General features: G+C 41.2%; 2 protein-coding genes across 2 annotated transcripts in view; one reads left to right on the plus strand and one right to left on the minus strand.

The window, feature by feature from the left end:
* Positions 1 to 754: 754 nt before the first annotated feature.
* Positions 755 to 16,767, plus strand: LOC142399508 (meprin A subunit beta-like). The gene is made up of 16 exons (XM_075484235.1): positions 755 to 1,819; positions 2,024 to 2,223; positions 8,632 to 8,758; positions 8,880 to 8,898; positions 9,005 to 9,055; positions 9,151 to 9,194; positions 9,300 to 9,378; positions 10,784 to 10,901; positions 11,065 to 11,243; positions 11,664 to 11,882; positions 12,117 to 12,269; positions 13,177 to 13,392; positions 13,501 to 13,968; positions 14,064 to 14,243; positions 14,588 to 14,729; positions 16,554 to 16,767. Exons 1-16 carry the CDS (start codon positions 755 to 757, stop codon positions 16,765 to 16,767), a joined length of 3,474 nt encoding a protein of 1,157 aa, XP_075340350.1.
* Positions 16,768 to 17,026: 259 nt separating this feature from the next.
* Positions 17,027 to 27,005, minus strand: part of phlpp1 (PH domain and leucine rich repeat protein phosphatase 1) — a 47,355-nt gene continuing 37,376 nt past the window's right edge. The window contains exons 6-17 of the mRNA XM_075483301.1: positions 25,435 to 25,662; positions 24,436 to 24,638; positions 24,022 to 24,082; positions 23,309 to 23,404; positions 22,576 to 22,731; positions 22,001 to 22,201; positions 21,714 to 21,876; positions 21,475 to 21,605; positions 21,076 to 21,189; positions 20,492 to 20,686; positions 19,753 to 19,981; positions 17,027 to 19,624 (exon numbers count right to left, since the gene is read on the minus strand). Of these exons, the coding sequence (XP_075339416.1) occupies positions 18,305 to 19,624; positions 19,753 to 19,981; positions 20,492 to 20,686; positions 21,076 to 21,189; positions 21,475 to 21,605; positions 21,714 to 21,876; positions 22,001 to 22,201; positions 22,576 to 22,731; positions 23,309 to 23,404; positions 24,022 to 24,082; positions 24,436 to 24,638; positions 25,435 to 25,662 (3,097 nt within the window). The 3' untranslated portion in view covers positions 17,027 to 18,304. The remainder of the gene's footprint in view (positions 19,625 to 19,752; positions 19,982 to 20,491; positions 20,687 to 21,075; positions 21,190 to 21,474; positions 21,606 to 21,713; positions 21,877 to 22,000; positions 22,202 to 22,575; positions 22,732 to 23,308; positions 23,405 to 24,021; positions 24,083 to 24,435; positions 24,639 to 25,434; positions 25,663 to 27,005) is intronic.

Raw genomic sequence — 27,005 nt, forward strand, 5'->3', positions numbered from 1 at the left:
CTTAGAGATGGAAACTGTCCACCAGATGTCTCAGCCATTGTCCAAATTACATTCACTGTGAATAGTTTACCGTCCTTCTGTTGTTTTGCTTCACAAACGATATTCCCGCTGTTCGAAACTGCCTCTGCTTCCAGGTGAGCTAATCACTCCGTTGTCTCCAAAAGAGTCCCTGCAGCAGTCTGCAGCATTTGTACGATCCAGGTCATACCATGTGCTGATTGGTGTAAGGGGGAGTGCACCAGAATCAATGATAGGAAGTATAATTGATTGATTTAGTACTATGGTTTCAATATACTAGGAAGTATAATTGATTGTTTTTTATAATAGAGGGAAATGTATTTTAAGGTTTTTGTGTGTTGTTTTATGGGGATGTATAATGGGAGGAGCAGGAATCCCCTAGGGGTTTCGGTGGTAGAGCCTGAGTAAAATATAAGGCTGCCAGTTGTACCACACTCGAGAGAGCTTCCCGATTGTTAGTAATGCTGCTAGGACCACAGTGCTCCTGGTCCGGAGTATGTGTCGATGTCCAAGTCTGTCTGATATAAATGTTGGTGAATAAAACACTCGGTTGGTTCAGCACGACCTCTGCCTCAAGCCTCCTACCTTGCATATTCAGTCGCTACATGCCCATCCTCACAAGTGGTGTCAGAAGTGGGATCCACGCTGCTGCAAGTGTTGTGAAGACGTTTGGAACCCGCACTGTGTTGGAAGATGGTTATGAAGCTGGGGCCCGTACCGCAGTGAGGAGTTGAGAATGAAGAGAGGAGGAAAAAAGAATGACCAACAGGAGGAGCCTGATGATGGCACAAAGGGAGCAGTGGACCAGGGCGCCATGGCAGCCAGCAACCAAGGGGAAAAGCTGGATGAGCTGGCAGACCTGGTCAAATCTTTCATCGACTCTCAAGTAGCCAGAGACCAGCAGAGAGACAAAGATTTCTCTCGACAAGAACAAAGATGGAAGAGCATGCATCATCAATTTCAGCAGATACAGGTACAAGTGAATGAAAGGAGAAGCGATATCAGACGGGAGCAGACATTGTCAGAGTGGGGAGAGGAGCAAGATCAAGGTCATGAAGTTGATGACCCAGACGAGGGGACGAGTCGGACGGACTTCAGATCTCGGGCCGAACCCCCAGTCCGTAGAGAGCCAAAGCTGCTTCCACTGTCTCCAGAGGATGATATTGAACATTTTTTGACGACTTTTGAAAAACTGGCCCAAGTCTGCCGTTGGCCAAAAGAGGAGTGGGCTGTTCGTCTTGTCCCTCTGTTGACAGGTAAGGCACGTAGTGCTTATGTGCTCATGGACTTTGCAGACACTGAAAACTATGACATCGTGAAGGCAGCAATTCTGACCAAATATGAAATCACAGCAGAGACTTACCGCAGAAGATTTCGGTCTTTGGAAATTTTTCAAGGAGAGACTCCAAAAGAGCTATATGTTCGCCTGAAAGACTTGTTCTCCAAGTGGGTTAAACCTGAAAAGTCCACAGTGAAAGAGATTTCAGAAATGATCATTCTTGAGCAGTTCTTGAGGATGATGCACCCTGATCTGGAAGTCTGGATCCGTGAACATGATCCTCCTACTGCAGAGAAAGCAGCTCAGCTGGCAGAAGTTTTTACATCGGCTAGAAGAGGGACTAGACGTGCCACGTTTGGTCGAGAAAACAACTTTGCCCATAGAAATAAGCCCACTGTAGATGAGCGGAGTTATGGTCAGACTCAGAGTAGAGTGTTTCCAAGTGGTAGGCGGTTCACCTCTAGCGACACTAACAAGTTAAATCCTCCTAAAAGCACTTCCTTTAGACCTCCCAAACCAGATGTACGATGTTACCTGTGAAATGGAATTGGCCATACGCAGTATTCCTGTCCACTTACAAAGACGAAGCCATCTCTTTTTTGCTCCGTGCCTAGGCCAACTACACCGGTAAAAGTGAGAGATGTTTCTGAGTTTTCAGCTGCTTATTTGGATGATGTGGTCATTTTTAGTCAGTCCTGGGAAGAACACATGTCACATCTGCAACAGGTCCTGAAATGTATCAGAGATGCAGGGCTGACTATCAATCCACAGAAATGTGCTGTCGCCCAGAAATTGGTTGAATATCTGGGATATGTGATTGGGTTCGGTAAGATCAAGCCTCAAGTGGGGAAAGTGGAGGCCATTCAGTCTTTTCCTGTCCCTACAACTAAGAAGAAGGTGAAGAGTTTTCTGGGCCTGGTGGGGTGGTACCGGAAGTTCATACCTCACTTTGCAGAGCGCTCAGATGTGCTGAACAACCATACAAAAAATACAGCACCCAATAAAGTACACTGGTCTGAGGAATGTGACAGAGTTTTTAAGGAACTTAAAGACTCGATATGCACCCATTCAGTTCTGCACACCCCTGACTTTGACAAGCCATTCACTCTGCAAACAGATGCCTCTGGAGTGGGCCTTGGATGAGTCCTTTTGCAGGAAGTGGATGGAGAGATGAGGCCAGTTGTGTTTCTCAGTCGGAAACTTCTGGACAGAGAGACCAGATATTCGACAGTAGAAAAGGAATGTTTGGCAATGAAGTGGACTGTGGATTCTCTCAGATATTATCTTCTAGGACGACACTTCTACTTGGAGACTGATCATCGTGCCCTCCAATGGTTGCATCGAATGAAAGATGCCAACATGCGCATTGCTGGTTGGTACCTGGCCCTGCAACCATACAGCTTTACAGTCCGCTACCGATCAGGGAAAACAAACACGGTGGCTGACAGTTTGTCTCGGTTTCCTGAAGTTTGAGGTACTGTACCCTTTAAGGAGAGGGGGGAGGAAATGTAATGAAGGGAATGTTCATTGCTGACTTTGGGTCACATGAGTAATGTGTAAATAACGAGGCACAAACAAATTGTCATGTTTTATTGAATATGTATATTGACAACATGTGGGTGTGCAGGTCCTGTGTTGCCCTCAGCAGGGAAGGAGGGGGGACCAGGCCTGTAAAAGGGAAACATCCAGTTTGTTAGTAGCCTGAAGGCTCTGATAAGTATACATTTAGCTGACGGATGTGAAACTGTGAATATGCTGTCTTGTAATTGAAATGTGTGTAAGTCACTCACCTATGTCTCCTCTCCAGGGTGCTCGGGCAAAAGAGTCCCTGCAGCAGTCTGCAGCATTTGTACGATCCGGGTCATACCATGTGCTGATTGGTGTAGGGGGGAGTGCACCAGAATCAATGATAGGAAGTATAATTGATTGATTTAGTACTATGGTTTCAATATACTAGGAAGTATAATTGATTGTTTTTTTATAATAGAGGGAAATGTATTTTAAGGTTTTTGTGTGTTGTTTTATGGGGATGTATAATGGGAGGAGCAGGAATCCCCTAGGGGTTTCGGTGGTAGAGCCTGAGTAAAATATAAGGCTGCCAGTTGTACCACACTCGAGAGAGCTTCCCGATTGTTAGTAATGCTGCTAGGACCACAGTCCTCCTGGTCCGGAATATGTGTCGATGTCCAAGTCTGTCTGATATAAATGTTGGTGAATAAAACACTCGGTTGGTTCAGCACACCCTCTGCCTCAAGCCTCCTACCTTGCATATTCAGTCGATACATGCCCATCCTCACACCCTGAGATGGGCTGGTGACCCGTCCAGGGTGAGCCCATTGGCAGCTGGGATAGGTCCAGTCCCCCTGTGACCCTAAATTGGATTAAGGGGGTTTAGAAAATTCATGGATGGATGAAATTCCTATATTTGTGTTGATAATGTAACTACAATTGCGCTGGCATGAAAGCAATAAAGAAAGGGTTGATATTAGTTTCAGGAGGCAGCGGCTCATGAGGCTTAAAAAGTCAAATTAACACTAATCAGAAGTGGAGAACGTGGCTAGCTTTTATTTCAACATTCAATCATCAAGACTGCGCTTCTACTGAAGCACATATTACTTTTTTTTTAGCTTTAATTAAAGATATAATCCTCATAATTATTCCGTCTCACAGTGCTGTGGAGTTTATCTTTTATCTTCTCTTACATCTCTGTTGTTGTTTCTCTTCTATCCATGCCTTCTATTTATTTGAAAGCTTTCTTGTCTCATTTGTTGGTATAACCCTAGTTGTTTTTCCTCTCTTTGATTTTGGGTGACTTCATGTTTGTTGATTTTCTTATTTTGTTCCAAGCGGCAAAGTCCTTGCTGAAACTACACTGTATTTGTTTTCATCATAATATATCAGATATGGCACGATAACACTACAAAATTCAAATACTTACTAAAATATCAACCATTTTATCCTGTCAACTGAAACTATAAAGAACTATTTATCCAAATTGTCTACTTATGGTAAAACTAAGACAAATGGGTTGGCAACTGGTCTGAAGTGTACCTATCATCCAATGACAGGTCAGGTGGACAACCCCCCCCCCCCCCCCCCCCCCCCCCCAAGCCCAGTGTACCTCTAAATGCGGCAAGGCGAGAATGGAATATGGATGGAAAAAACTGTAATAATTGTAACTTTTTGTTTAGTTAGTTAGTTTGGTTCTGCTGTTCTTCGCTGAATAGTAATGATGCATCATGATGAATTAACATTGACATTACCATATATCACAATCAAGTATGAGGCCCGTTCAGCATGGGAATTGGCAATAATCATGCATCTCCTGCACAGTAAATGAGGCAGCACAAGGAGGCCTTGGCAGTGGCACTTCTACCTAGATCCACCTTCTGGTGGGGCGGCATTAACAGACTGGACCGTGGACATGCTCTGGACACTGGTAATGAGGGGTGGAAGAGCAACGACACACATGCACTGAGATAAAAAACAAAAAACTGTTCAGTTTTGCTACAGTACAACCTCAAACATGTTATAATTTGAAGATTCCCTTCAAAAAAGAGCAATCTGAGAACTCAAACAGATCATCTTCAATATTGCATGCAAGGCACCTTTTAATGCATATTTGAAATACAAAGTCAGAATGTGTGTGTGTGTGTGTGTGTGGGGGGGGGGGGGGGGGGGGGGGGGGGGGGGGGAGGGATTTACATTGATGCTCTCTCTGATCATGAGACCAGTAAAGAGGGAGCTTGTTATCACTGCTGTCATGGAAGGTTTGAAGTCTTGCTGAGTTCAAACTGCTCAGGGCAGGATTGACCTGCCTGAGAACATGTGATATAACTAAACATCAATTCATTATGTGTAAACACTGTGGGTACTCATCTGAATGACACACTTTTAATTTGGAAGTCTTTTCTAAATGTTTTTGTAGGATGGAGCAGTGCTATAGTTAAAAGTGAAAGTAATGATGTATTACATTTGATAAAACAGTAGCATTTGGACTTCAACAACACTTTAACACACCAAAGAAATCAAATTATATTATATTTGCTGCAAGACTGCAGCCCATCAATCACTGCAAGGACCGCCAATTAATTCAATTAAACAACAAAAGTATCATAGTGTGTTTTAAAAAGTAAATCAGTGCTGTATTTCAGAATACAAATCACTTGTCAGCTTGTATTTCTTGGATTTATATTTCCCCGTAAAATGGAGCATACCCATGTAGATATGAGCAGCGAATCATATAAGAGAGGGACCTATAGAACAGCAGTGAATCACTTTCTTTTCAACCCTGCGGCTGTATATCCTATTAATGTTTCACAGATACCCTGCAGAGAAGCAAAAAAGCACAACTCAATTAAAATTCACAATCCTAAAATATGTTTAAGCTAATGCTGATTTAACAACTAGAAGTGCTGAAATTGTAAATCTTGTCAGAGCAAGTCTTCGGCAAGTAAGGCCGCACTTTCCTACATGTCATGATTGCTTCATGTACAGGCATGCTGGGGATTTCCGCTGCAAACCAAATGCGATCAGACAGCTAGATCAAAGGGTAAAGACTCACATGTCTCTGCAATACTCAGTGAAATGCTTCATATGAAATTTTCTTTCTTTCTTTTATTTGGGTGATGAATTAATAAGGGCATAAGCTTGATAAAACTCAAATAAATATCATCTTTTCTGCGTGCGCTGTGCGAGATGAGCATTCAACACAAAAGGGCAAAGACAACAGGAAACTGTCCTGACAGTGCTGTGAAGACACCACCCACATGAAACAGGACACATGAGCCTTTCTCACATGTCAGACAAGAGTCCCTTATCATCTTAATATAAGAAACAGAGAATTGTGTTGCCCGAGACTCTATCGCCACCCTGAATATAATATGTGGGACATGACTATGTCTACGATTTTAGTGTGTTTTTGTTATACAGAGGGTCTTGTAGATGTCACCTATCTTTGTTTTTATGTTTTTTGTTTTTTGGGGGTTTTTTTTGGAGAAAAGGTTCAATCTTATCGCGGCTAATAGGTCACAGGGGAAATGCTGCCTGCATTGAATCAGTGCAGCTTCATTAGTTCCATCCATCTCATGAACCCATTTTTAAAGTAATGTAATGCAGACGGAAGAAAATGTCAATAGGTAATCACCAAGCTGAAAATATGATGCCCTACAAACTACACAAAGTTTGCACAAATGCGTTGTGTGATTGTATCTTCTTGGTTTGTCCTACTTACACTGCAATCACTGGCACAATCTTATACAGCAGCATGGGCACTGCCTTTACAGTTAGAAACAATTTGCACTAATGTTTGTAGTTTGATTTGTGTTTTTTTTTTATATTTTTTTATTCCTTGGTAGAAACTGCCATCTGCAGAACAGGACAGAAAAAAATAATAATATAATATAATAATAAGTATTTGAAAGTAGCATCAAATTAGATCTGCATATAGATAGGTGGGCTGCAGCACACATGCCATCTGAAGGAACCTTTTGCCATTTTCACTTTGTGAGTTTTTTAATAAGGACGCTTGCAACTACATTCTCACAACAACAGTGCAGGACAAGTAAGTATGGGACAAGTTTGTAAGTACACAAGGAGGACAAAAGTAGCTTCTGCTTCTGTACACTAGCAGATCTTTCACACTCGTTTGTCCAATAATCGTGGAGGAGAATGAGAAAATTTTTGACAAATATTTCCAGCAGATAGTACTTGGACACTCTGATTACAGGTGGTGACATTGATGTGGACACTTGTAGGTCTTATCATCTCTCACAGAAAGTATGCAGCAGTTGATCATGAGTATGAATCGTGATTAAACAGCTTCTTCTTTTGGTGATTTTGAAGCCCCCAATATATCTGAATATGAGCCAGTAACATGAGGCATTTTCCAAGAAAAAAGGGGATAGAGCCACCCAATAGCATGCAAGAAGTTGATGTTAAAAGACCTGTTAAAAACAAATGTGTTCTGCTTTTGTCTATATTTTTCAAAAAACACAAACAAAGCCAGAAATCTGGGCATCATTATGGAGTCAGACCTCCAATGCTACAAGTTTGTTACAAAGTCATAACCTGAAGAATATTTCAAGAAATAAAAGTTTCAGAGTGATTATAAAAGTTGGTTTGTGCTTTTATCTTTGGTAGACTTGATTGATTTAAGGTTCTTCCAAAAAGACTAAAAAGACAGCTGCAGCTGGTTCAGAACGCTGCTGCTTGAGTCCTTACTAAGAGAAGAACAGAGAATCAAATCAATACTGTTCTGAGGTCTATATCCTAGCTTCCTGTCCTTCAAAAAGTTGAAAAAAAATGCTCTTGGTGTATAAAGCTTCAAATGGTTTGCTTTCTGTCCACAAAGTAAAAACTTTGGAGAAGATGCTTTCAGTTTTTATGAATCATAGATGAGAAACAAACTCCCAGAGAACTGCAGGTCTGCTGCAGTTCTTTCCTTTTTGCCACTGAATTTTATCGATTGTCTTTGATTTGGAACTTTCGCTGTACTTCACCTTATACTGTCTAAGAACTAAAACTTTGTACATGAACGTAGACAGAAGTGACATAATACAGTATGAGTAAATCTGTAAGAGGTCCAGCTCAGCTCCTGAATGTGTGTTTCTTAACATGTATGTTAAGACATGTGCATCTGACTTTTCTTTTTGTTATGAACAAGAAACTTCCTCCAGAAATCCAGAACTTAAAGCATTCACCAGCACAGACCAAAGATGACACAAAATGCCTCAGTGTGCAGGATGGCAGTGGTTTTCAAGGGTGCCACTCATGACAAAGGGTAATTGCTGGTTGATGGATTCTGCAGAGAGTGCAGGGATGAAGGTGAGAGCTTTGATGTAAAGCTTTTGTGTTCCTCTAAGGCTTTATGAGGAGAATAGCCTTAATTTTTTTCCTGGCAATTCAGCAGCCAAAGGAGCACAAAACATTGCCAAGAAGCCATAACTGTTGAGTGGAGGTTTTTGATGAATGGAGATGTCACAATGTTCGAACCACCAGAATGGAACTGCTGCAGAGCACAGCACAGTAGGGAGGTATCGGAAAATGCTTTTTTGAAAAGATTAACTAAACATTACCTTGTTATGACCTTTGAGCTTGATAAATCCCTGATGTTAACTGAGAACTTTCTTTTCAAATGTAATGACACTGATCAAACACAGCACGTGTTATTCTAGTTTGTCAGGTAAGAGTCTACATTACAGCTTTTTCACTTTCTGCAAAATCTGCAACGGTTTTCTTGGGAGAAGAAAGTTGTTTTATATCTCAGAGCCTTTATGACTCTGTCAGTTATTGACCTGTAAACATGTGCACTTTATTACCCTTGTAAATCTCAGTGTTTTCTGCCTCCTGAGTGTGAAAATTCAGTACCTGCCATCTGTGTACTTGGAGAGGGATTCTAGGACATGGAAAGAAGAATACCTACAGGTGTGCTTGTTCTTCAACTGTTATGTCTTCTTTGTGGTACTGGCCTTTGCTTGGTGAGATTTTTTTTCTTTAAATTATACTGTCTAATGATAACGAGAAGCCTGAGATTTAAGAAACCTGCTGATAAATAATAATTATCTTTTTTTCCATTGTTTAGGCCACTGCAAAGATATCGGGTAAGTGCTTTTGTCAAGCAAGCCATGATCTACCTTCGCTTACCATGTAATTTCTCTTTTCGTCACTTTTACTTCAGCTTTTGTTTTATTTATCTGTCAATCACAGAGTATGATATAGACGGTGGACGGGACCTTGACATTTTTGACATCAACGAAGGTGTGTAGAAAAACCTTTTTTTCCCCCTTCACGTGTCCTGGTTTTTACTCAGTCATTTTTTAAACCAATTTTCTTTGTGGTCTTTGTCTACAAAGAGGCAGGGTTGAATCTCGTGGAGGGGGACATTGTGCTTGATGAGGTATGCTAATCCAACTGCTTTTAATTTTCTGCTGCTCCACTGAATTTTGTGGTTGAGAGTTCATGCTTGACTAATTACGTCGTTCTTTGTTATTGCTTTTTGCAGAAGCAAACTCGGAATTCCATTATAGGAGATGAGTACAGGTGGCCAACAACCATCCCATACTACATGGAAGATGACTTGGGTGAGATTGCTTGTTAGAAAATGTGAAAGTTCATTAAAGCTTTCACTGGAGAATGTCTAAACAGAATTGTAATAGAAAAATGATACCACATAGGCTCACACTTTCCCTCTAGTAGTGTGAGAGGAAATACTGTAATTTGTGCACTGTCATGCACTTTTCCTACAACTGTATTGAGCCATAGTTATTTCATATTTTTACACTTCATCTATACTTTTTGGTTGAAAAGTGCACAAAACATTTGATGCACAACTGTTTAAACTGAAAGAGCATATAAAGCAGTGAAAGAGGGATCTCCATGAAATATAACACAGGTGTGCTATTTACATGTTAATATATAAATAGAAGAGATGATGATTCAGATAGAATTGATCAATCAAAACTTAGCTAGACCATAGTATGTACTCTTAGTTTTTGATCTTTAAAAGTTGTTTTTTTTCGCTAATATTTTTGTAATGTTTTGTAGTTTAATGCACTAGTTACATGCAGAAACGCTCCCACATAACTATGAAGAGCATCCAAAACTTGTGCGACAACAAGGTAACATGATGTATAAATCTTGAGCAAGCAGGGAGCAAGTGTGCTGGCAATCCCTCATTTCATAGAAAGCTGTGTTTTTCATAGCCCCGCACCTTGGTCTGTTATGCATACAGACACTTCCTCTTTTTAAAGATTCTTGCTTCTAAAGACATCTATGCTCACCTGACATTATAGAATGTCTCAGCAGAATAACACAAGAAGAATGTGGATGGATTTTTTACAGCTTGCATGGTTACTGTGCATTCAGTATCTACATATTCATATTTTACAGATACGGGTGACTTACCCGATTAAATGCTTTAATAGTAAAGACATTTATGACAAAACAGAATGTATTTTAAGACTGACAGGGATCACATTGAAAATACCTTCTTTGGAAACTTTAAGTACATTTTCCTGCTAATATTACTGTATTATTATCTGACTTTTACTTGTAATTAAGTACTTCTAAAAAGCTGTGTTGCTACTTTTACTAGAGTAAATAATCTAAATACTTCTCCCATCAGTAACATGAGACCTGGTGCATCTAGAATAAAATTGCATGGACTAATTTTTTAACTTTTGTTGTCTGATATATTTCTGTTGTTATATGTGTGTGACGTGTGTGATTAGAATTCTACAGTAACAGAAAAGAACATTACAACATCACAGCAGATCATTTTGTACCATGTGTTTGATCACAGCTGATGCTGTGAGTGGACATGAGAGACTAATGGGAGCTGATGTAATCTTGAACCTTAACAGGTTTAAATAATCTACCATTTCTCTTTTATGAAAATTACACTAACATTGCAGCCATCCTTAAAAGAGAATATGGAAGGCATGCATTTAAATCTTTAATAGACCTGATTTCTCATCTTCTCTGTAGAGATCAATGCAAAAGGTGTGATTCTAAAGGCCTTTGAACAGTATCGTCTCAAGTCCTGCATCGACTTCAAGCCATGGAGCGGGGAAGAAAACTACATTTCTATCTTTAAAGGGAGCGGGTAAGCCCAGAAGAACTTATTCTTTTACTGTCTGTTTAGACCAGATATATTTTCCAAAGGATTACAGAATTACAAACTCCCTTTACACGAAAAGTCTTTGAGATAAGCAAAAGATAGCAAATTCTGTGTGATGATTATAAAAGTCTTGTTTTCCTTCCTAAAGTTGTTTCTCCTCTGTTGGAAATCGGCGAGTTGGGAAGCAGAGATTGTCAATAGGAGCAAACTGTGATCGCATCGCCACCATCGAGCATGAGTTCCTTCATGCTCTGGGTTTCTGGCATGAGCAGTCCAGATCTGACCGCGATGATTATGTCCAAATCATGTGGGACCGCATCTCAGAAGGTACTGAAGTACTCAATCTTCAATACTGCCCATTTATGCTCACAGACATTTCTCCCCTTGTGGCATCATGACTTCTGTTAGAACCTTTCGAAAAAAAATAAGCTTATATTCAGTATTAAATCTCTCCAAGGAGTGCTCAAGAGGTTTCTTATGAAGGACATGAAAGAAACGTCTTGGCACCGTGCTTGTTTTACTGCATGTGCGATAAGCATGAGGATGTGTTGTTCTTCTGGCTGCAAGATCTTAACAAGATAAGCAATGATTGTATTATCGACACACCAATCAGATTTAGCTACACTGACCTATGCTCTCTATGTGAGATCTTCCCTTTAGGAAAGATCTCAATAAGTAGCTCTAAATAATGATAAAGTGATAAATAATCAAACTCCACTGTCACCTTTATTTATGTCAAATCTGCAGGTAAAGGACACAACTTTAATACCTACGATGACACAACGTCCAGCTCTTTGGGCGTACCCTATGACTACGGCTCCATGATGCACTACAGTAAAAACGCCTTCCGCAATGGCACTGAGCCCACCATCGTCACTAACATCCCTGCTTTCAGCGATGTCATCGGCCAGCGTATGGAGTTCAGTGACAGTGATCTGCTTAAGCTGCATCGCCTTTATAACTGCAGTAAGCATCAGCACTCAAGCTGTATTATCTTAAAAAGAAACTTATAGAGAATTAAACTTCTTCTTGGTCTCATGCCATATTTAATTACAGCTAATCCTAAACAACTGTCTTGTCAGTGACATCTTTAAAATGTTGCTACACTGAAATATATGGATAAGCAAAACACTGGTGTAATAAATCATTTAATGGCAGTTCAAAGTACTTTTACAACTGTGTTTATGGAATATCTTCTAGCTCAGGGCTCCACCTTCCTGGACTCTTGTGACTTTGAACGTGAGAACATCTGTGGGATGATCCAAGGACAGGAGGATAAGGTCGACTGGGTCAGGGTTGCTAAAGCTGCTGGGGGGCCGGACACAGACTACTCCAACACGGGCAAATGCACTGGTGAGAAAGATCTAAGAGAGATGATGACACATGATGCAAATACACGTCTTTGTATGAAAAGATGCCTACATGTATAAAGACCCAGTTCATTTTCCTCTGCCTGGAGGATTCCAAAATCTGCATTTCATAGCAAACATGCTTTTGCAGAGATGTGGCTCTAACCTTTTATGAACTGCATTAAAATGCATTTATTCACCATGGTTGCCCTGAATTTTTATTTTTATTTTTTCCCAGGCCAGTTAATGTATGCTTAATATAGATATGAAAACATGACTAACCTGTCTTTTAATTTGGTTGTGTTATGAGTTGTGTTTTCTCCCTCCTTCAGTGTGAAGCTCTCTGTGCAAGTTAGAGGTCTTTAAAGTGAGAAAGCCAAAAGTCTACACTATAGAGAGTTCTCTCATATGGAAACAGTCTCTGAACTTCCTGAAACATCAAGTTTATAGTAAAGTTTAGTAGGAGTAATGTTTTTCTATATTTGCTCACGGTTTCATATTGAAACACAACTGCTCAATACATGCCCACTTACTAGTTTGGTTCACTTTGTACAAAGAGTGAACTGTTGCCTAAAACGATTTTTGAAGTATCAGCTGATCAAGCTGAGCAGACTGGCTCTCTTTAGAGGGTGTCTTAAAGAGACAAGAACTAAAACAAAATTTTTCACACAGAAAGGGTACAGAAATTTCTGCAGCATTGTAGAGTATACTTTTTTTTCTTAAAAGAAATATGCAAATCTACCCAGGCAGATCCATCCTTAAAAAAAAATTAATAAAATTTAAAAACTGAACCTGTACATAAGCATCACATAGCCTTTTCAATTGTCTTACTGTGTCATTGATTAGCCTTCATAGTCTTGATTATACCATCCACTACAGAAATCATTAATGAATAGTATTTATATCTTTAGGCGAAGGTTACTTCATGCATTTCAACACTGGGACAGCCAACAATGGAGATACAGCTGTGCTGGAGAGCAGGGTCCTCTACCCCAAAAGAGGTTACCAATGTCTGCAGTTCTTCTACTACAACAGTGCAGGTCCCACGGACACACTGAAGATCTACGTCAGAGAGTATGACAAAGCCAACCCCAATGGAACTTTACGCTTTATAAAGACTATAGATGGTGACTATTCCAAAGTTTTATTATTGCGAGAGATTTTCTTTTGAAATGAGACCGTAATGTTCTTGGTGTTTTAAAAACGCAGTGCTTTTTGGTTATGTTCTGTAACAGGATCCCCTCAGGAGCTGTGGCAGCTGCATCATGTGAGTCTAGATGTCAAAACAAAGTTCCGCATAGTCTTTCAGGGGGCCAAGGAGGGCTCTGGGCCTTCAGCAGGGGGACTGTCCCTAGATGACATCAACATCTCTGAGACTACGTGCCCTGAGTTTATATGGAGAGTGAAAAACTTCAGTCATGTCATGGAAAACACCCCAACAAACACGTCCATCTTTAGCCCTCCATTCACCTCTAAAGAGGGTTATACCTTCCAAATGGAGCTTTACCCCAACGGTAAACCAAACTACTCTGGCGAGCTGTCTGCTTATGCTCGTCTGGTGGCTCGTGAAGGAGACACAGGACAGAAATGGCCATGTCCTTGGAAACAAATAACCATGATGCTAATGGACCAGCACCCACACATCCAAAAGCGCATGTCCAATCAGCGAAGTGTCACCACTGACCCCAACATGACGTTAACAGGTTCTGCAGTTTTCAGAAAATATATATACAGTAGAATCACTGTTTCTGATTTTAAAAAATACATTTATTTAACCTTTCATCATTCTTGTAAACAGACTCTGACAGTTTTTTTTGGGATGATCCTCGCAAGATTGGTGTCGAGGTCACAGATACTGATGGATCCAAGTATTTCCGCGGGCCACCCGCTGGTACTCCGGTGTATCTCTCCCATCTGAGAGCCAAAAGCAGGGATTTTATTAAGGCAGGAGATGCCATCTTTCTCCTCACCATGGAGGGTAAAAGCACCAGAATACACTATGAACCCAATGGCCTAAGGCCCAAGACATACTGAAATAAATTACATTCTGCAAAAGTCATTCATCATTACATTATCAGTAATCATTATGTCTGCTTTTTAAAAAAAACAAAAAAAAACACATCCTTTCTGTCACACTCCTAATTATCTAAGCCAATTATACATGCAGCATTAGTAGAATCATGTATCGCAGTAATACATGCTTACATGTTTGATTTATAGACGCATTTGTCAGAACTACACAATTGTTACTTATGCATCCAATCAACCAGCTCTTACATTTGGCTCCATATAACTACTCCTTCCTTTGCTCCCGCTCTTCAGATGTGTCCCACCTGACGATGACCCAACCTCTGCCTTCCACAACTGCACAACCAGCTACCAAAGACCCTGCTGATCTCTGCCTCAACGTGAACTGTCAGAATGGTGGGGTCTGCATTGTGGACGAAGGCCAAGCTGCTTGCAGGTGAGCGTTTTTTGACTTGAGAGATGTGCGAGCATTAAAGGTGATGTGTTGAAGTTAGTTTGCGGATGGATATTCAGCAGAAATGCATTCCAAGGGGCATCCTGAGAGCTGGTGGTTGCTGTCTGTGTGTCAGTGTTCTTGTGTAACAATATGAAAGGGATCTTCTTTAAATTACAGCCTCAAAAGTTACGTAGGCTTTTCTAGATAATCTGTACTGACTTTCATGATGATCGGAATATTTTTTGAAAAAAAGAAAGAAGGTCAAAGTGTTTCCATTTATTAATTTTGTGCAATGTTCATTTTTTGGCAGTATCACAGTTAAAGTAATGTTGCAGCCATTTGCACCAGAAACATTGCACTCTTGCAGGAAAGAATGGATTCAATTAAATGCTTATGAATTCTTCAGGTAAACATCTTACCATCTATCTAAAAGGTTTTGCATTGATGCTCACAGTCCCTCAACTTGAAAACTTTTGAAAATCTGTGGATAGACCTCAAAAGAGCAGAGCATGCAGGGCAGCCCAGTAATTTCACAGACTCCTATCTGGGATTTGTACCAAAGAGTATATGTTAAGAGTACTGATCAAGCCAAAACTTTAGCTTCAGGCTCTTTTCCTTTAGTTATTTTTTAAAAATCCTAAATGCTTAAAATAAATAGAAATATCTCGACTTATTTTTCATGAAATGTGTCATTTCTAGCTTTTTGCTGACAATCATCTGCTCCTTAATTATGTATTCACTGTAAAAGAGAGGTCAGAGATGTCCACATTTTGCATATCACTTTGGATATGACTGTGTGGTATTGCTTTGAAAGAAATTTATAATCTCTTATCTCCTTTTGTTCAGCATGAAGCTGACATTAAAGGGGAACTCCGGGGCATTTGAAGCGCATTTCCATTGCTAGAGGTTGTCAAATACTGATAGTAGGACACAGAGAGGTGCAAGTCTGCGCTCCCTGTGTGGAGATCGCGCTGTTCGCACACCCTGTCATGCGAGGCTAATAGTGGTGGCTAAGGGGCAAGAGCTAACCCTTCCACGTAAAACAACAACTTGCACACTGCAGAAACGTCACACCACTTTATAAACCATCCGACAATAAAGTCACAAGCCTTATCATCAAAACTATATGCATGGTTCTCACATTACTGTTACAAAACAACTTTATAAACAGCATGTCACTTACCGGTTGGATGGACGATAATCCCATATACAAAACAATTATCTTCTCTAGAAAAACTGCGTTCAAGTATTTAAAACATTAAAACAATATTACTGGGCATGTATTGTTGCAGCGCTCCTGGAACAGCAAGAAATCACATACCGTAAATTGTTTTTTTCAAAAATGTGTTTTCAATTCCTCTTGCAATAAATATTTGATAATGAATAACTGGATTACAAATTTGCATGTACTACTGTATAATATACCAACAGCCACGCTTCTAAATAGTATAAAATCTCACAGTTGTTAGTATAAGTTGAACATTTTTCTTCCTGCCTCTGCTTAGGTTAAATTGTTCTCATATTTACTATTTACTTTACACCGAATAGCCATAACGATATGACCATACTGCTGATGCCATACTGTATGGCTATGGGGGGTGACTGGTCTGCAGAAAGGTTTAGGCAGGTGTCAAAGCGAAATCCATGTGAATCCCAGCATGCAGGGTTTCCCAGCAGAACATTGCACTGGGTCAAGATGAGAAGTGTTGCTCACTTTACCTGTCAGTGGTTTAATGTTATAACTAGTGTGGTGTATGAATACTGAAGACATCTTCGAGTACGATTTTCCTCCGTTAAGTCCATTTTGTTTCTTCTGCTCTCCAGGTGTGAGGTGGGTGATGACTGGTGGTACTATGGGAACAGCTGTCAGTACAAGGGGTCTGTCATGGATAAAACCATTCTTGCACTTGCTTCTTCTCTGTCTGTATTTGGAGTAATGTTGGTGATCACAATAGTCAGTGCCATCTGTGTGAAGAAGAAGTATAAGAAGCACGCCCATGATCGCAGTGTCACCCTGGGAAACTTGAATGCTATGTGACAAAACCTAATAAGTCCTTGAGACCCTGAAATCTTTTTTTAAACTGAAGAACACAACAAATAAGCAGAATTTCAATATAGAATTGGATCATGGCTGGATCCAACATTTGATTAGACTGCCACCTGCTGGTCAATTAATGTAAAAACATGGGAGCGATGGAAATATTGTGTCAATTATGTTTTCTACAAATCTTTAAATAAAGATGTTTAATTCCAATTCTTTCTGTTAATCGACTGAAATGAATCTCAGACAGCGCCACTTATATTCACAAATTTAAAATTTATTATACCAAAGACAGGAACATTTGTGTTGTCTCTTTTCCATGTGGATATAATTGTTTGTATTACTGAACTTGACACAGTCATGCCGGTGATAACAGTTGTAGGAGGGAGGTGGGACTAATGTAATCTTTGAGTGTCCGTGTATATGTCTCTGTGTGCATGTTATGTTGTGTGCTTGTGTCTGTGTGTGCATGCAGAGATCCATTAGTGTTCAATAGATACAGTGATGACTACAGGACATCACAATTAAACAAAGTGGAGCAACCATAGCAACTTAGTGTAGCTTTATAGTACGGAATGTTGGTTTCTGTTCTGTAATTGCGCATTTACATTTTTGTGTGTGCATGTTGTATTTGTGGGTCTACACTGTAAGAAAAAGGGGTGGGCGACACCTCCATAACAGCAAACAATACTTCTTCCCCACCACTAAAACCTGCACCGACATACAGGTATCCAGTTCCTTTAAAAGCATCAGTATACAACATTAATCTTATTTACAATCATTGGAAAAAAAAAAAAAAAAAAAAAAAAAAAAAAAAAAATCACCGTTTCTCTCAGAGAAGATTAGTAAAAAGTGACTGAGTCACCATAAAGAGTATGCAACTCCTAGGAGTTAGTATTGCAAATTTCTACAAAAAATGTTCTATGTCATTTTACAGGCCAAGAGCCATGATTTACTGAAGAAATACAGTATTTAAGTGCCCTATCTACAATAGTTAGGTGTGGTATTAATGGTGTACCATTCGACATTGCTCACAAATAATAAAAAGATTATGTGTCTGTTTTCAAAAAGTTCTGTCAGCAACTTCACTGCTTTCACATTAAAAGATATGGTAAGTTCTTACAAAACAAAGAAACCATGGAACTGCTATCCATATTAACAAGTGTTGTGGGAAGCTAATGCTATCGCAAATAGACTAGGGTCGATTACATATTCAGCTGGTTCTCTACTGTAAAAATAATGCGCCACAGTTTGTAAGAAGGGCACTACTATGGACACTGGGATCTGTGTCCAAAGACCATTCGTGAGGGTTGGGTATCATTAAAGGGATCGTTTGCTTAATTTATTCAATGAGTGGAGCAGGTTGAAGTGCATGTTTCTCCCAAGACTAGGCTGTGTAGAGCATGGGAGTAATCTTTTCATGTACATTTTACAACCTTTAGAGAAAATCCATTAGTTTGTGTACATATATGGCAATAACAGAGCTGTTAGTTTGCCATTCAGGAGATGAGGCTGTAGTTGATGGTGCTGTTGCTCAGAGAGGTGTGTCATAGTAGTCTGTGGGTTGATCCGTCCCAGACGGCTTCTGCTGTTTCTGCTGATGCTGCTTCATGATTTCCTTCACCTCCTCCTCCAGCTCAGGGGGGATGATGAACTGGTCATCTGGGTCAGGCTGGGCTGGAGCGGTGAAGTAACCTCCAGACTTCTTTGAGGGAGCGTCAGCTGCCACCTCAATAAGGTTATGACTCTTTTCTTGGCGTGCTACCGACCCGTTAACCCTCCTCTTCCCTAACAACTTTCCTACTTCCCCTGCTCCTGCTCCGACACCTTGCCACGACTCGTCCCTCTCGAGCCCATTCTCAACCTCCCCCTGGTTCATGTCAGCTCCTTCCTCTAGAGGCTCTGGGGTGCATGGAGGTGGAGGTGGGGGAGGGAGAGTAAGAAGGGTGCGTTCCTGGGTAGAGGATGTTGGTATCAATGTTTGGGGTGATGAGGATAGGGACAGCTCTGCTTTGAGGCAGTGGATATCTGCTTCCACCTCTACACGGCTCCCGTTAGAGAAAACACCAGCAATAGGCTCTTCGTCCTCGCTGTCCAGCCCGTTGTCGGACAAAGCGCTGGAGAATGTGGCGCTAGACAGCTGCCTCTGAAAGGAGCCTGCTAAGCAGGCAGGATGGAGGGCACAGCAGCTGCGGGCAGATGGCAGCTCTGAACCAGGGAGCAGATACTGGCAGGGCTGGCTGGCTGTGTGGGCCTGCTGATGCTGTAAAGACAGCAATTGAGACTGATGGTGCAGGTGGAGGTGATGGTGATGAGGCTGCTCCTGCAGTACCACTAGGGAGCTCTGTGGAGGCTCATCAGACGAGGCTGTGGAGCCCACCTCACTGCTCATCTCACTGGTGCTGATCTCACTGCTGATTTCACTGCAGGAAGAAGGCGGTACGGGGAGTGAGCCGTCTGATGGACGCTCCTTAATGGCAGAGGATGATGGAGGATAGGGGCCCAAGCCGGGGCTAGGAGGAGGCTGGGCGGGCTCAGAACAGCAGCAGGAGCAGCAGTCTTCGCTCACACTGAGCTGGACAACAACAGCACTCAGGCTGTCAGTGCAGCCATAGCCCTGCGCTAGCGTGCACAGCTTTTTAGCAGCGGCGAGGCCATCAGGAACGTTCCGAACAGCCTCCACAGCCTCGGTGGGAGACACGGCATCCCACAGGCCACGGCTACCCAGAATGAAGAACTCATCCTGAGGGGTGAGAGTAACTGTCTGCACATAAGGACAGGGGATGACGGAAGGGTAAAGAAAGGAATAGCCCATAATTCGTGTAGAATCAGTCACTCCATTCACTTTGTTGTCCTATGGAAAAGAGCAAACAAATCAATACATCGGTCAATAAACTCATGTAGCGCACATCCACCATTACCATTGAAATAATGAACTTTATAATATCTTCAGTGTACTTGGGTTTGTTCAAGAATCTCTACCTCAGTGATGATAGCCCTATGCTGCCTGACCCTGCGGTATTCGTCCTCAAGCCCCACATTGTGCAGCAGTGACAGGGACAACGGCTTCCCATCGCGGCACAGGATGGCCTGGCACTTCCCCACGTTAGCAGCTGTGAGGGTGAAGCACCCAGCGGGGTCGGTGGGGTCATGGCGAATGTGACACAGAGCCGCAGAGCCACCGAGTTTCTGTCCCGCAGTTCCAAGTTTCCTTAAGCAGAAGAAGAGAGAAGGTACAGCCAAAGGGAATTTAGATAATCAAATTTCAGTTTTACTTATAGATCCGAAATTTGTGACACAGGGGCTATAAATGAGAGCTGTTTTGCAAGTAAGAGAAAGTCATGTTTCTGTTCCTAATCACATTTTTTATTTGTGCACGTGACATTGGGTGACAACATAAAAATGGAAAAAAAAACTAAAGTCTCGCCCAATGGTAGCTGGGAGTTGGATTAAGCTGGTAAAGAAAACAAATGGTTGGAATGTCGTTTAATTTTATTTAGGTTTGTAGGGTACTTTTTAGTCACCTCTGTATTCTTGTCTGGACAAACTTACCCTAATAATCACTAAAAGTAATGGATGGACCTGCACATAAGTAATTGTACTTTGCAGATTTTCTGAAGATGTAGTCAAATTCTGCAAAGCCACTGAACAGAAACCCAGCTAACAACAGACGAAATAAGAATAAAAAGAATAAAAAACGCCGGCCAACCCTACGGCGTACCTTTGCATGACGAGGAAAGTGTTGGTCATGTAGTCCTCTTCGCTTTTTGTCTTGTGCAGTTCTTCAGCAAGCACATCATTCATTGTGCACTGCAGAAGATAGGGCACTTCCACATTCCTGTCTCCGTCAAACACACCGTACAGAGCTTCCCGACTCCCACAGAAACTGTTTACTGAAAGAGCTGCAACACAGAGTCTGAAAAGAAGACATTTCGATTGAGTTGATCCACAAACAAGGCAGAGAAATAACAACGTTATCTACGACCGCTTTGACTGCAGGCAGAACCTTTGTCAACATTGCAGATTTGTTCATTGAGAATCACCTGCATTTGTGACAAAAGGATGGACACAATATTTTCTCAAACCTTTTTTGTTTTTTGTGGTTTTAGATTTGCCCAAACAGAGATACTTGGATCTAAATTGTTTATGTTTTTAGACAAGCCCTGTTCTCAGAATTTTCTTTATGAGAGTCATGTGTTTTGTTTTTTTTGTCAAATAACATTGTAAATCTGTTTGGATTAGTGAGGCTTCAGAGAACGTGTCTGATGGTGGTTGTTGGTTCATTGCTGACCGAGCTGAACTTACTTGTTCTTGACGCCTGAGGCCTCTGTGTAACCATGACTCCACACAGCAGGCCCACCAGATGCCTCAGTCGACGAGAAGGTTGGAGGCGGATCAATACGGAAGCAGCGAATATTACTGGAACACATGATAAGATGAAACGGATCAAAATGGCTGTCTTGTGTTGAGCCACGAAGACTCATTAATCACTGAGAATATTCCATAGTGGCTACGTAGAGAAGACAGAATGGACATGGAAACATGGAATTAAACATATACTTAAAAAATGCTGAAGGTGAAAGCTAAATCAAATATGAACATGAAAAATACAGCTGGAAATACAAGAGACTGAAAGTTGTAGTCACACTAACATGTGTATAGCTTTATAAAGACAAAAACGCCTGCAGGAAAACAATGACATACTTAAGCTGCTCAAGGGTCTTGTGGTCCAGGTTGAGACGAGGGTTTCCAGTGAGGTCCAGCTCCTGAAGCTTTGGAGGCAGATTCTCTGGTAGAGTAATCTCACTCAGCTCGTTACAGCTCAGATCCACACACTGCCGACAGAGAAGAGAAGAGAAGAGAAGAGAAGATGTCAGAAAATGCATATGCAGAACAACGTAACCCGAAGAGTTTGTAGAAGTGTGTTGCTGCTGCCGGCTTACTTTCATCTCCATCAGCTGCATGACCTCAGGAAAGACCTCAATGGCGTTGGAATGAGCAATGAGGGTGTGCATTCGACGGCAGTTCATAATGGTGGTGGGGATGGTCTTCAGCATGTTTCCGCTCAGGTCCACCTCCTCCAGCTCCTCCAACTTGGCCATTTTACTGAAGGACGTGAAAAGCAATGGGAGAGTTAAAGTTCGGAACAATGATCTGGTTAATTGAATGACACCTGCTGTTTTTGTAAGCCTCGTTTCAACCCTGTAAATATTAAGAAAGAGTTCTTTACCTTGCTGGAAAGGTCTGAAGGTGGTTGAAGGCCATGTGCAAAACTCTTAAATGGGTATGGCCTGTAAGCATGGGTACACACTTGTCCGTCAGCCAGTTATTCGTCAGGTAGAGCTCCTGCAGGATGCTGTGGCTGTCCTCTGACAAACTGGACGGTGGAAGGTGCTCCAACTTATTGGCTGATACATTTACGCACCGTAAGCTGGAAGTAAAAGTACGCACGCTTATTTATCCTCCTCTAGAGTCGAACATGAAAAATCTAGAAATCTAGCTCTGGAGTCATTTCAATTACAGGCACATGCATAAATTCAAACTTTTATATTCGCACCAGTAAAACATCCCAACCCTTCACAGCTTGGTAGTTTTTTTTTAATTTGCCTGCCGTCCTCGCCCTTGGTTATCCTGTCCTTGATTAAATGGACAATTCATAATTTCTGCCATTCATCTTAATGTTAATCTGCAGTTTCCATTCAATGAATCTTCTAGTCAGATGCTGGGTGCAAATTATCATGAGAGAAGAAAAAAAAAAAAGAATAGAAAATCTCTTCCACACTTCCAGTTGATGATTAATGCTACCTGTCAGATTTGAGGAACAGGTTGCAGGGAAGCTCCACCAGTTGATTGTGCTGAACGTCTAAAACCTCCAGCAGAGGGCGCTCCACTCTTTCCGGCAGCTTCTGTAACTGGTTATGTCCAGCACTCAGCTTCCTCAGACTGTTGCTGCACAACAACCTGCAGCACAAAGAATATGTCAATATGGATGTATTAGCAACAGAACACGAGGGGTAAACAACATGAAAAACTTAGATAGCGAGCTATCCGGATAGTGAAGATTAACAAATAGATGGACAGACAGACAGACAGAAAGAAGAGGGCTAATAAGAAAATAAGGATAGTGCCGAAGCAAGATGGGGTTGTAGATGTGGACAGAGGGAAAAAAAAAAAAAAAGAGTTGGAGTGCCTCTAGTAGCACCTGCAGCTGAAATTCATCATTCTGACACTTATTGGATAAAAAAATAAATCTCTAGACGATGAGGGGACCAAAGGTAGAGAGACAGAAAGAGGAGAAAAGGAGAGAAGCAGAGGGAGCGAGGTTGACAGAGTCGATGCGACACATGGAGAAGAGGAAGAGGTGCATCTGAGCTGACCTTCTAAAATAGTATATATAAAGAGGAAGCGAATGGACGAAGGCTGTGGAGGTTACAGGCTATCTGGGTGATTTATGAGACTCTATAGGGGATAGATGAGGAGCCTGTCGAAGGGCAGGGAGAATAATGCAGATTTGTTCTACATTTACAGGGAGGCTTACCTCGCCGGGAGCTCAGTGATGACGTTGTGGCTCACATCCAGAACTTCTAGTTTATTTGCCTCACACAGCCAGTCTGGCAAGGACTCCATATGGTTCCTGCAGGAAAAGAAAGGGGTGATGATGATGAATTATGTTCAGTTGGCAAAATGTTGTATAGAAAATGGAATATAAAACAATGCAAGGTAATACTATATATTCAATGTCACTTTTGTTTGAAAAGAGGCTTTTTTCTATTTTATATAATATTTCAGATCCAGATAAGTGAAGTCTTCAAAGGGAAATAGTATCTTATATTTCCTGACGATTATCTTCAGCGTGACACTCTCTTAAGGCCACTTGCTTAAGTGTAACCTTTTAATATAAATTTAGCTTCCAAAAAAAAAAAAAAAAAAAAAAAAAATCGATGACTACAAATAGGTCTAAGCACAGAAACCCATCTCTCACTTCAAGTTTGTGTCAAAGTAAAAAGTGACATGGTCAGTCAATGACAGCTTTCCAAGTTGATATTTCACCACACTTGGATCCTTCCCCCGATGCACTCCATTTCCCCTTTCAGTCACATGATCTTTAAAGCATCATTTACACCAAACAATTACTGCTCTTGTAGGGCAGAGAGGGTGACTGAGCAGGCTTACATTTCAACAGTACTGTACCGGCAATTAGTGTTCAACTTTTTTTTCTTAAAACACAAGTACTTTGTGAATATTTCTCACCTTGAGATGTCCATGTAACTGAGATTGGAGGGCACGGTGCTGACATCCAGCTGTCGTAACTCTGCAAGGAGAAATCCAAACACATTAACCTACAGCAAGGACGGTCTTATATGAAAGCAGGTAAATGGAAAATGGAGGGGAGCGTTTGGGAGGGGGAGGATGGTGATGACAAGTTGGAGAAAAATGATGGAGAGAGACAATTAGATGTCTGCGCTGATGGGAGAAATGGAAGCTTGTGAATAGATGAGTACGAGAGTGGAATCTGTAAGGACACATCCGCCGTGAGTTACAGGTTCAGAGGAGAGAGGTTCACGTCGGTGATTTCAGTTAGAATCAAGTAAGGGGGCAGTGGAAAAGGAAAGAGGGTCTCTTTTTTATTAACCACACATGATTGTTCCTGTGTGCCAGACCCACCGTTGTTGCAGGCGTAGATGCCTTTGAGCAAGCAACCCTTGACTTTGAGACTGGTGATGTGGTTCCTTTCGCAGTGAAGCACCTCCAGCCGGGGAAAGACTGTGGCGTCCAGATCCGTCAGCCTATTATCCCTCACATCCAGCTGGGTCACGTGCCTTAGCAGGTCAGGCTCATCTGGCACCATGACAGAGATCTTATTCAACCTGATAGAGGAGGCAGGGAGGAGGCAAAGGTTCATCTTCAATTGGATTAGGCTGTGACCTCTCTTGTAAGGTACAGAACATGCCTTGGGTGATTGCTGCTATATTGTGGAGTAATGTCGAGTGCTCTGATGCTCTATTTACAACAATTATGGATAAAGCAGGGACAAGTCACTGGTTTTGACTGAAATGTATTTGTTGCAGTGTAAGTCATCATCTGATAATCTGAGATTGATATTTTAACATTTTCAAGCAGTAGACATTAGACTAAAATATATAATTCTGTATAATTCCTTTTACTTCAATGAGCAGCTTGAAAATGGACAGGAAACGAAAACTACATTATCAAGAGGAATACAACAACCTCGAATATCCTTTCGATTTGTTGTTGATTTTTTTTAAAAACACAACCGTCACAACTTTTTTTACTGAAGATTAGTAAAGACAAATGAGAAAGCTGAAAAATAAGTCAGAGGAAGTTAAGTATTAACTTTAAAATAATGCAAGTCACTCTAGCTCTGTACTTTCCCAGACATCTGATGGGGCCACTGCAGGCAAATGATTTCTTGATACCGTGCTGTTTAGCTGCCTGGTCATGTGACGGCTTCCTCCCAGAGTTATTCTTTCGATAATTATTGGAATAAAGTGTGTTTCTAAGCACAGTGCTTGGGACAGGCATGCCTGGGTACTTACAGTGATGCATGTATCGGTCTGAATTCTCTCAAAGTGATGCTTAAAATCCATTCAAACCCAACATTTTTTAAATACAATCTATAGTAATCTGCCTGCATGACTGTACCTTAGATCAATGTGTTTGACATGAAGCAGTCTGAAATTCTGCAGGGTGAGTGTTTCCAGATGGTTGCCAGCCATGCACAACTTCTCCATGGAGGCCAACCGCTCCAGCACCTGGGGCACGTGGTTGAACTGGTTGAAGGAAAGACCGAGGTAGCTCAGCCTCTGCAGGGAACCCAGCTCAGGGGGCAGGTCACTTAAACTGTTTCCATCCAACAGGAACGTCTGCAAACTGAGAGAGGAACAATTGTCTTTGTTAACTACAAATTCTGTTTATTCTCACAGGATATGTCATGTTGTACCAACTTAATACTGTAACATTTTCTGCATCCATAATGAGTACACTTTGTGTCCAGCAGATGGCACTAACAGCATAAATACCCTGCTGGCCACTTCAGGAATTTACAGGCATACCAGATCATTCCCGCAGATTATCTTCTCATCTTGCCCAGTTTAAACCCTGCATACCAGTATGTTTGGTTTCGAATGAGGTCTGAGTTTGAAGGACATGCACTATCCAAAATGTCTGTACTGACCCAGTTACTACACAATTCCCTTAATTAATGTAAAAAGTAAAAAGGACCAAATAAGATATGTAGTTGTGGAGAAGCTTAAGACTTCACTTGACCTAATAAAGACTTTAGATGTGAATATGTTTCCCATCCCTTCTTCAGGGTAACTGCACTGTTTTTAGCATACAAAGGGGAATGATACTGGAACCCTACCAAAATCTAAAAGGCCTGTGAGCTTTCCCATGAGAGAGGAAAAAAGACAGCCGACAAAATCAGCTGTGTTGCATCTTCTCCAAAATGTGGGTGCAAAACTGCAACATTTTTTGTGATTCCTTAATTGTAAACTGTGCTGCAACTGTGTTGGACAGGGAGCTGTTGGAGAGAAGATTTTTTTTTTTTTTTATCTCAATGATTTCATTGTTAAAAAAAATCAAATCAAATAAAAGCTGAGAAAATCTCAAATTTTTTGATGGAGTGGCAACACTGTTATCGAAAGGAAGCTTATTAGAATTTAGCTGCAAGAAGACCCAAGTGAGACAGGTCAGTTGAAATAGGCAATTTACTGGTCAATTAAAAAGACATCAAGAGAAATGTAAGCAGCTCGCAGATAAAAGCTGGGGTGCACCTCAAAAATAATAAGAAAAACTGCAAGTCTCAACAAAACAGCTGATCAGCTCAATGACAAAGTGAGGGAAACATTTAGAATTCCTCAAAGAATACAGTAAATAAAAAAAATTATTTTAGCATAGATAAGAAAATAAAAAAGCAAGAAGCACTCAGGGACTCAAAAAGTCACCTGCAAGCACCACAAGATGATCTGCGCAAGTTATACATTCTTTGCTCAAATACTGGCACAAGCAAAGTGCGTTGTTATCGCACGGCAACTCCCACATCTAGCTATGTGAACTGCAACTGGAAGATGGTTCTTTAAAAATGCTATCCAGTTTCCCAGCCCTGAAACTCAATCAAAGCAAACACTCACGCTAAAGGTATGTAAAATTGTTGGGTAAGTACCTACATCTCAAGCAGCAAATAGCACAGAGAGGAGGGTAAATACCAAAAA

The sequence above is a fragment of the Odontesthes bonariensis genome, chromosome 14 (genome assembly GCF_027942865.1).
Source record: "Odontesthes bonariensis isolate fOdoBon6 chromosome 14, fOdoBon6.hap1, whole genome shotgun sequence".
Taxonomy (NCBI): Eukaryota; Metazoa; Chordata; class Actinopteri; order Atheriniformes; family Atherinopsidae; genus Odontesthes; species Odontesthes bonariensis.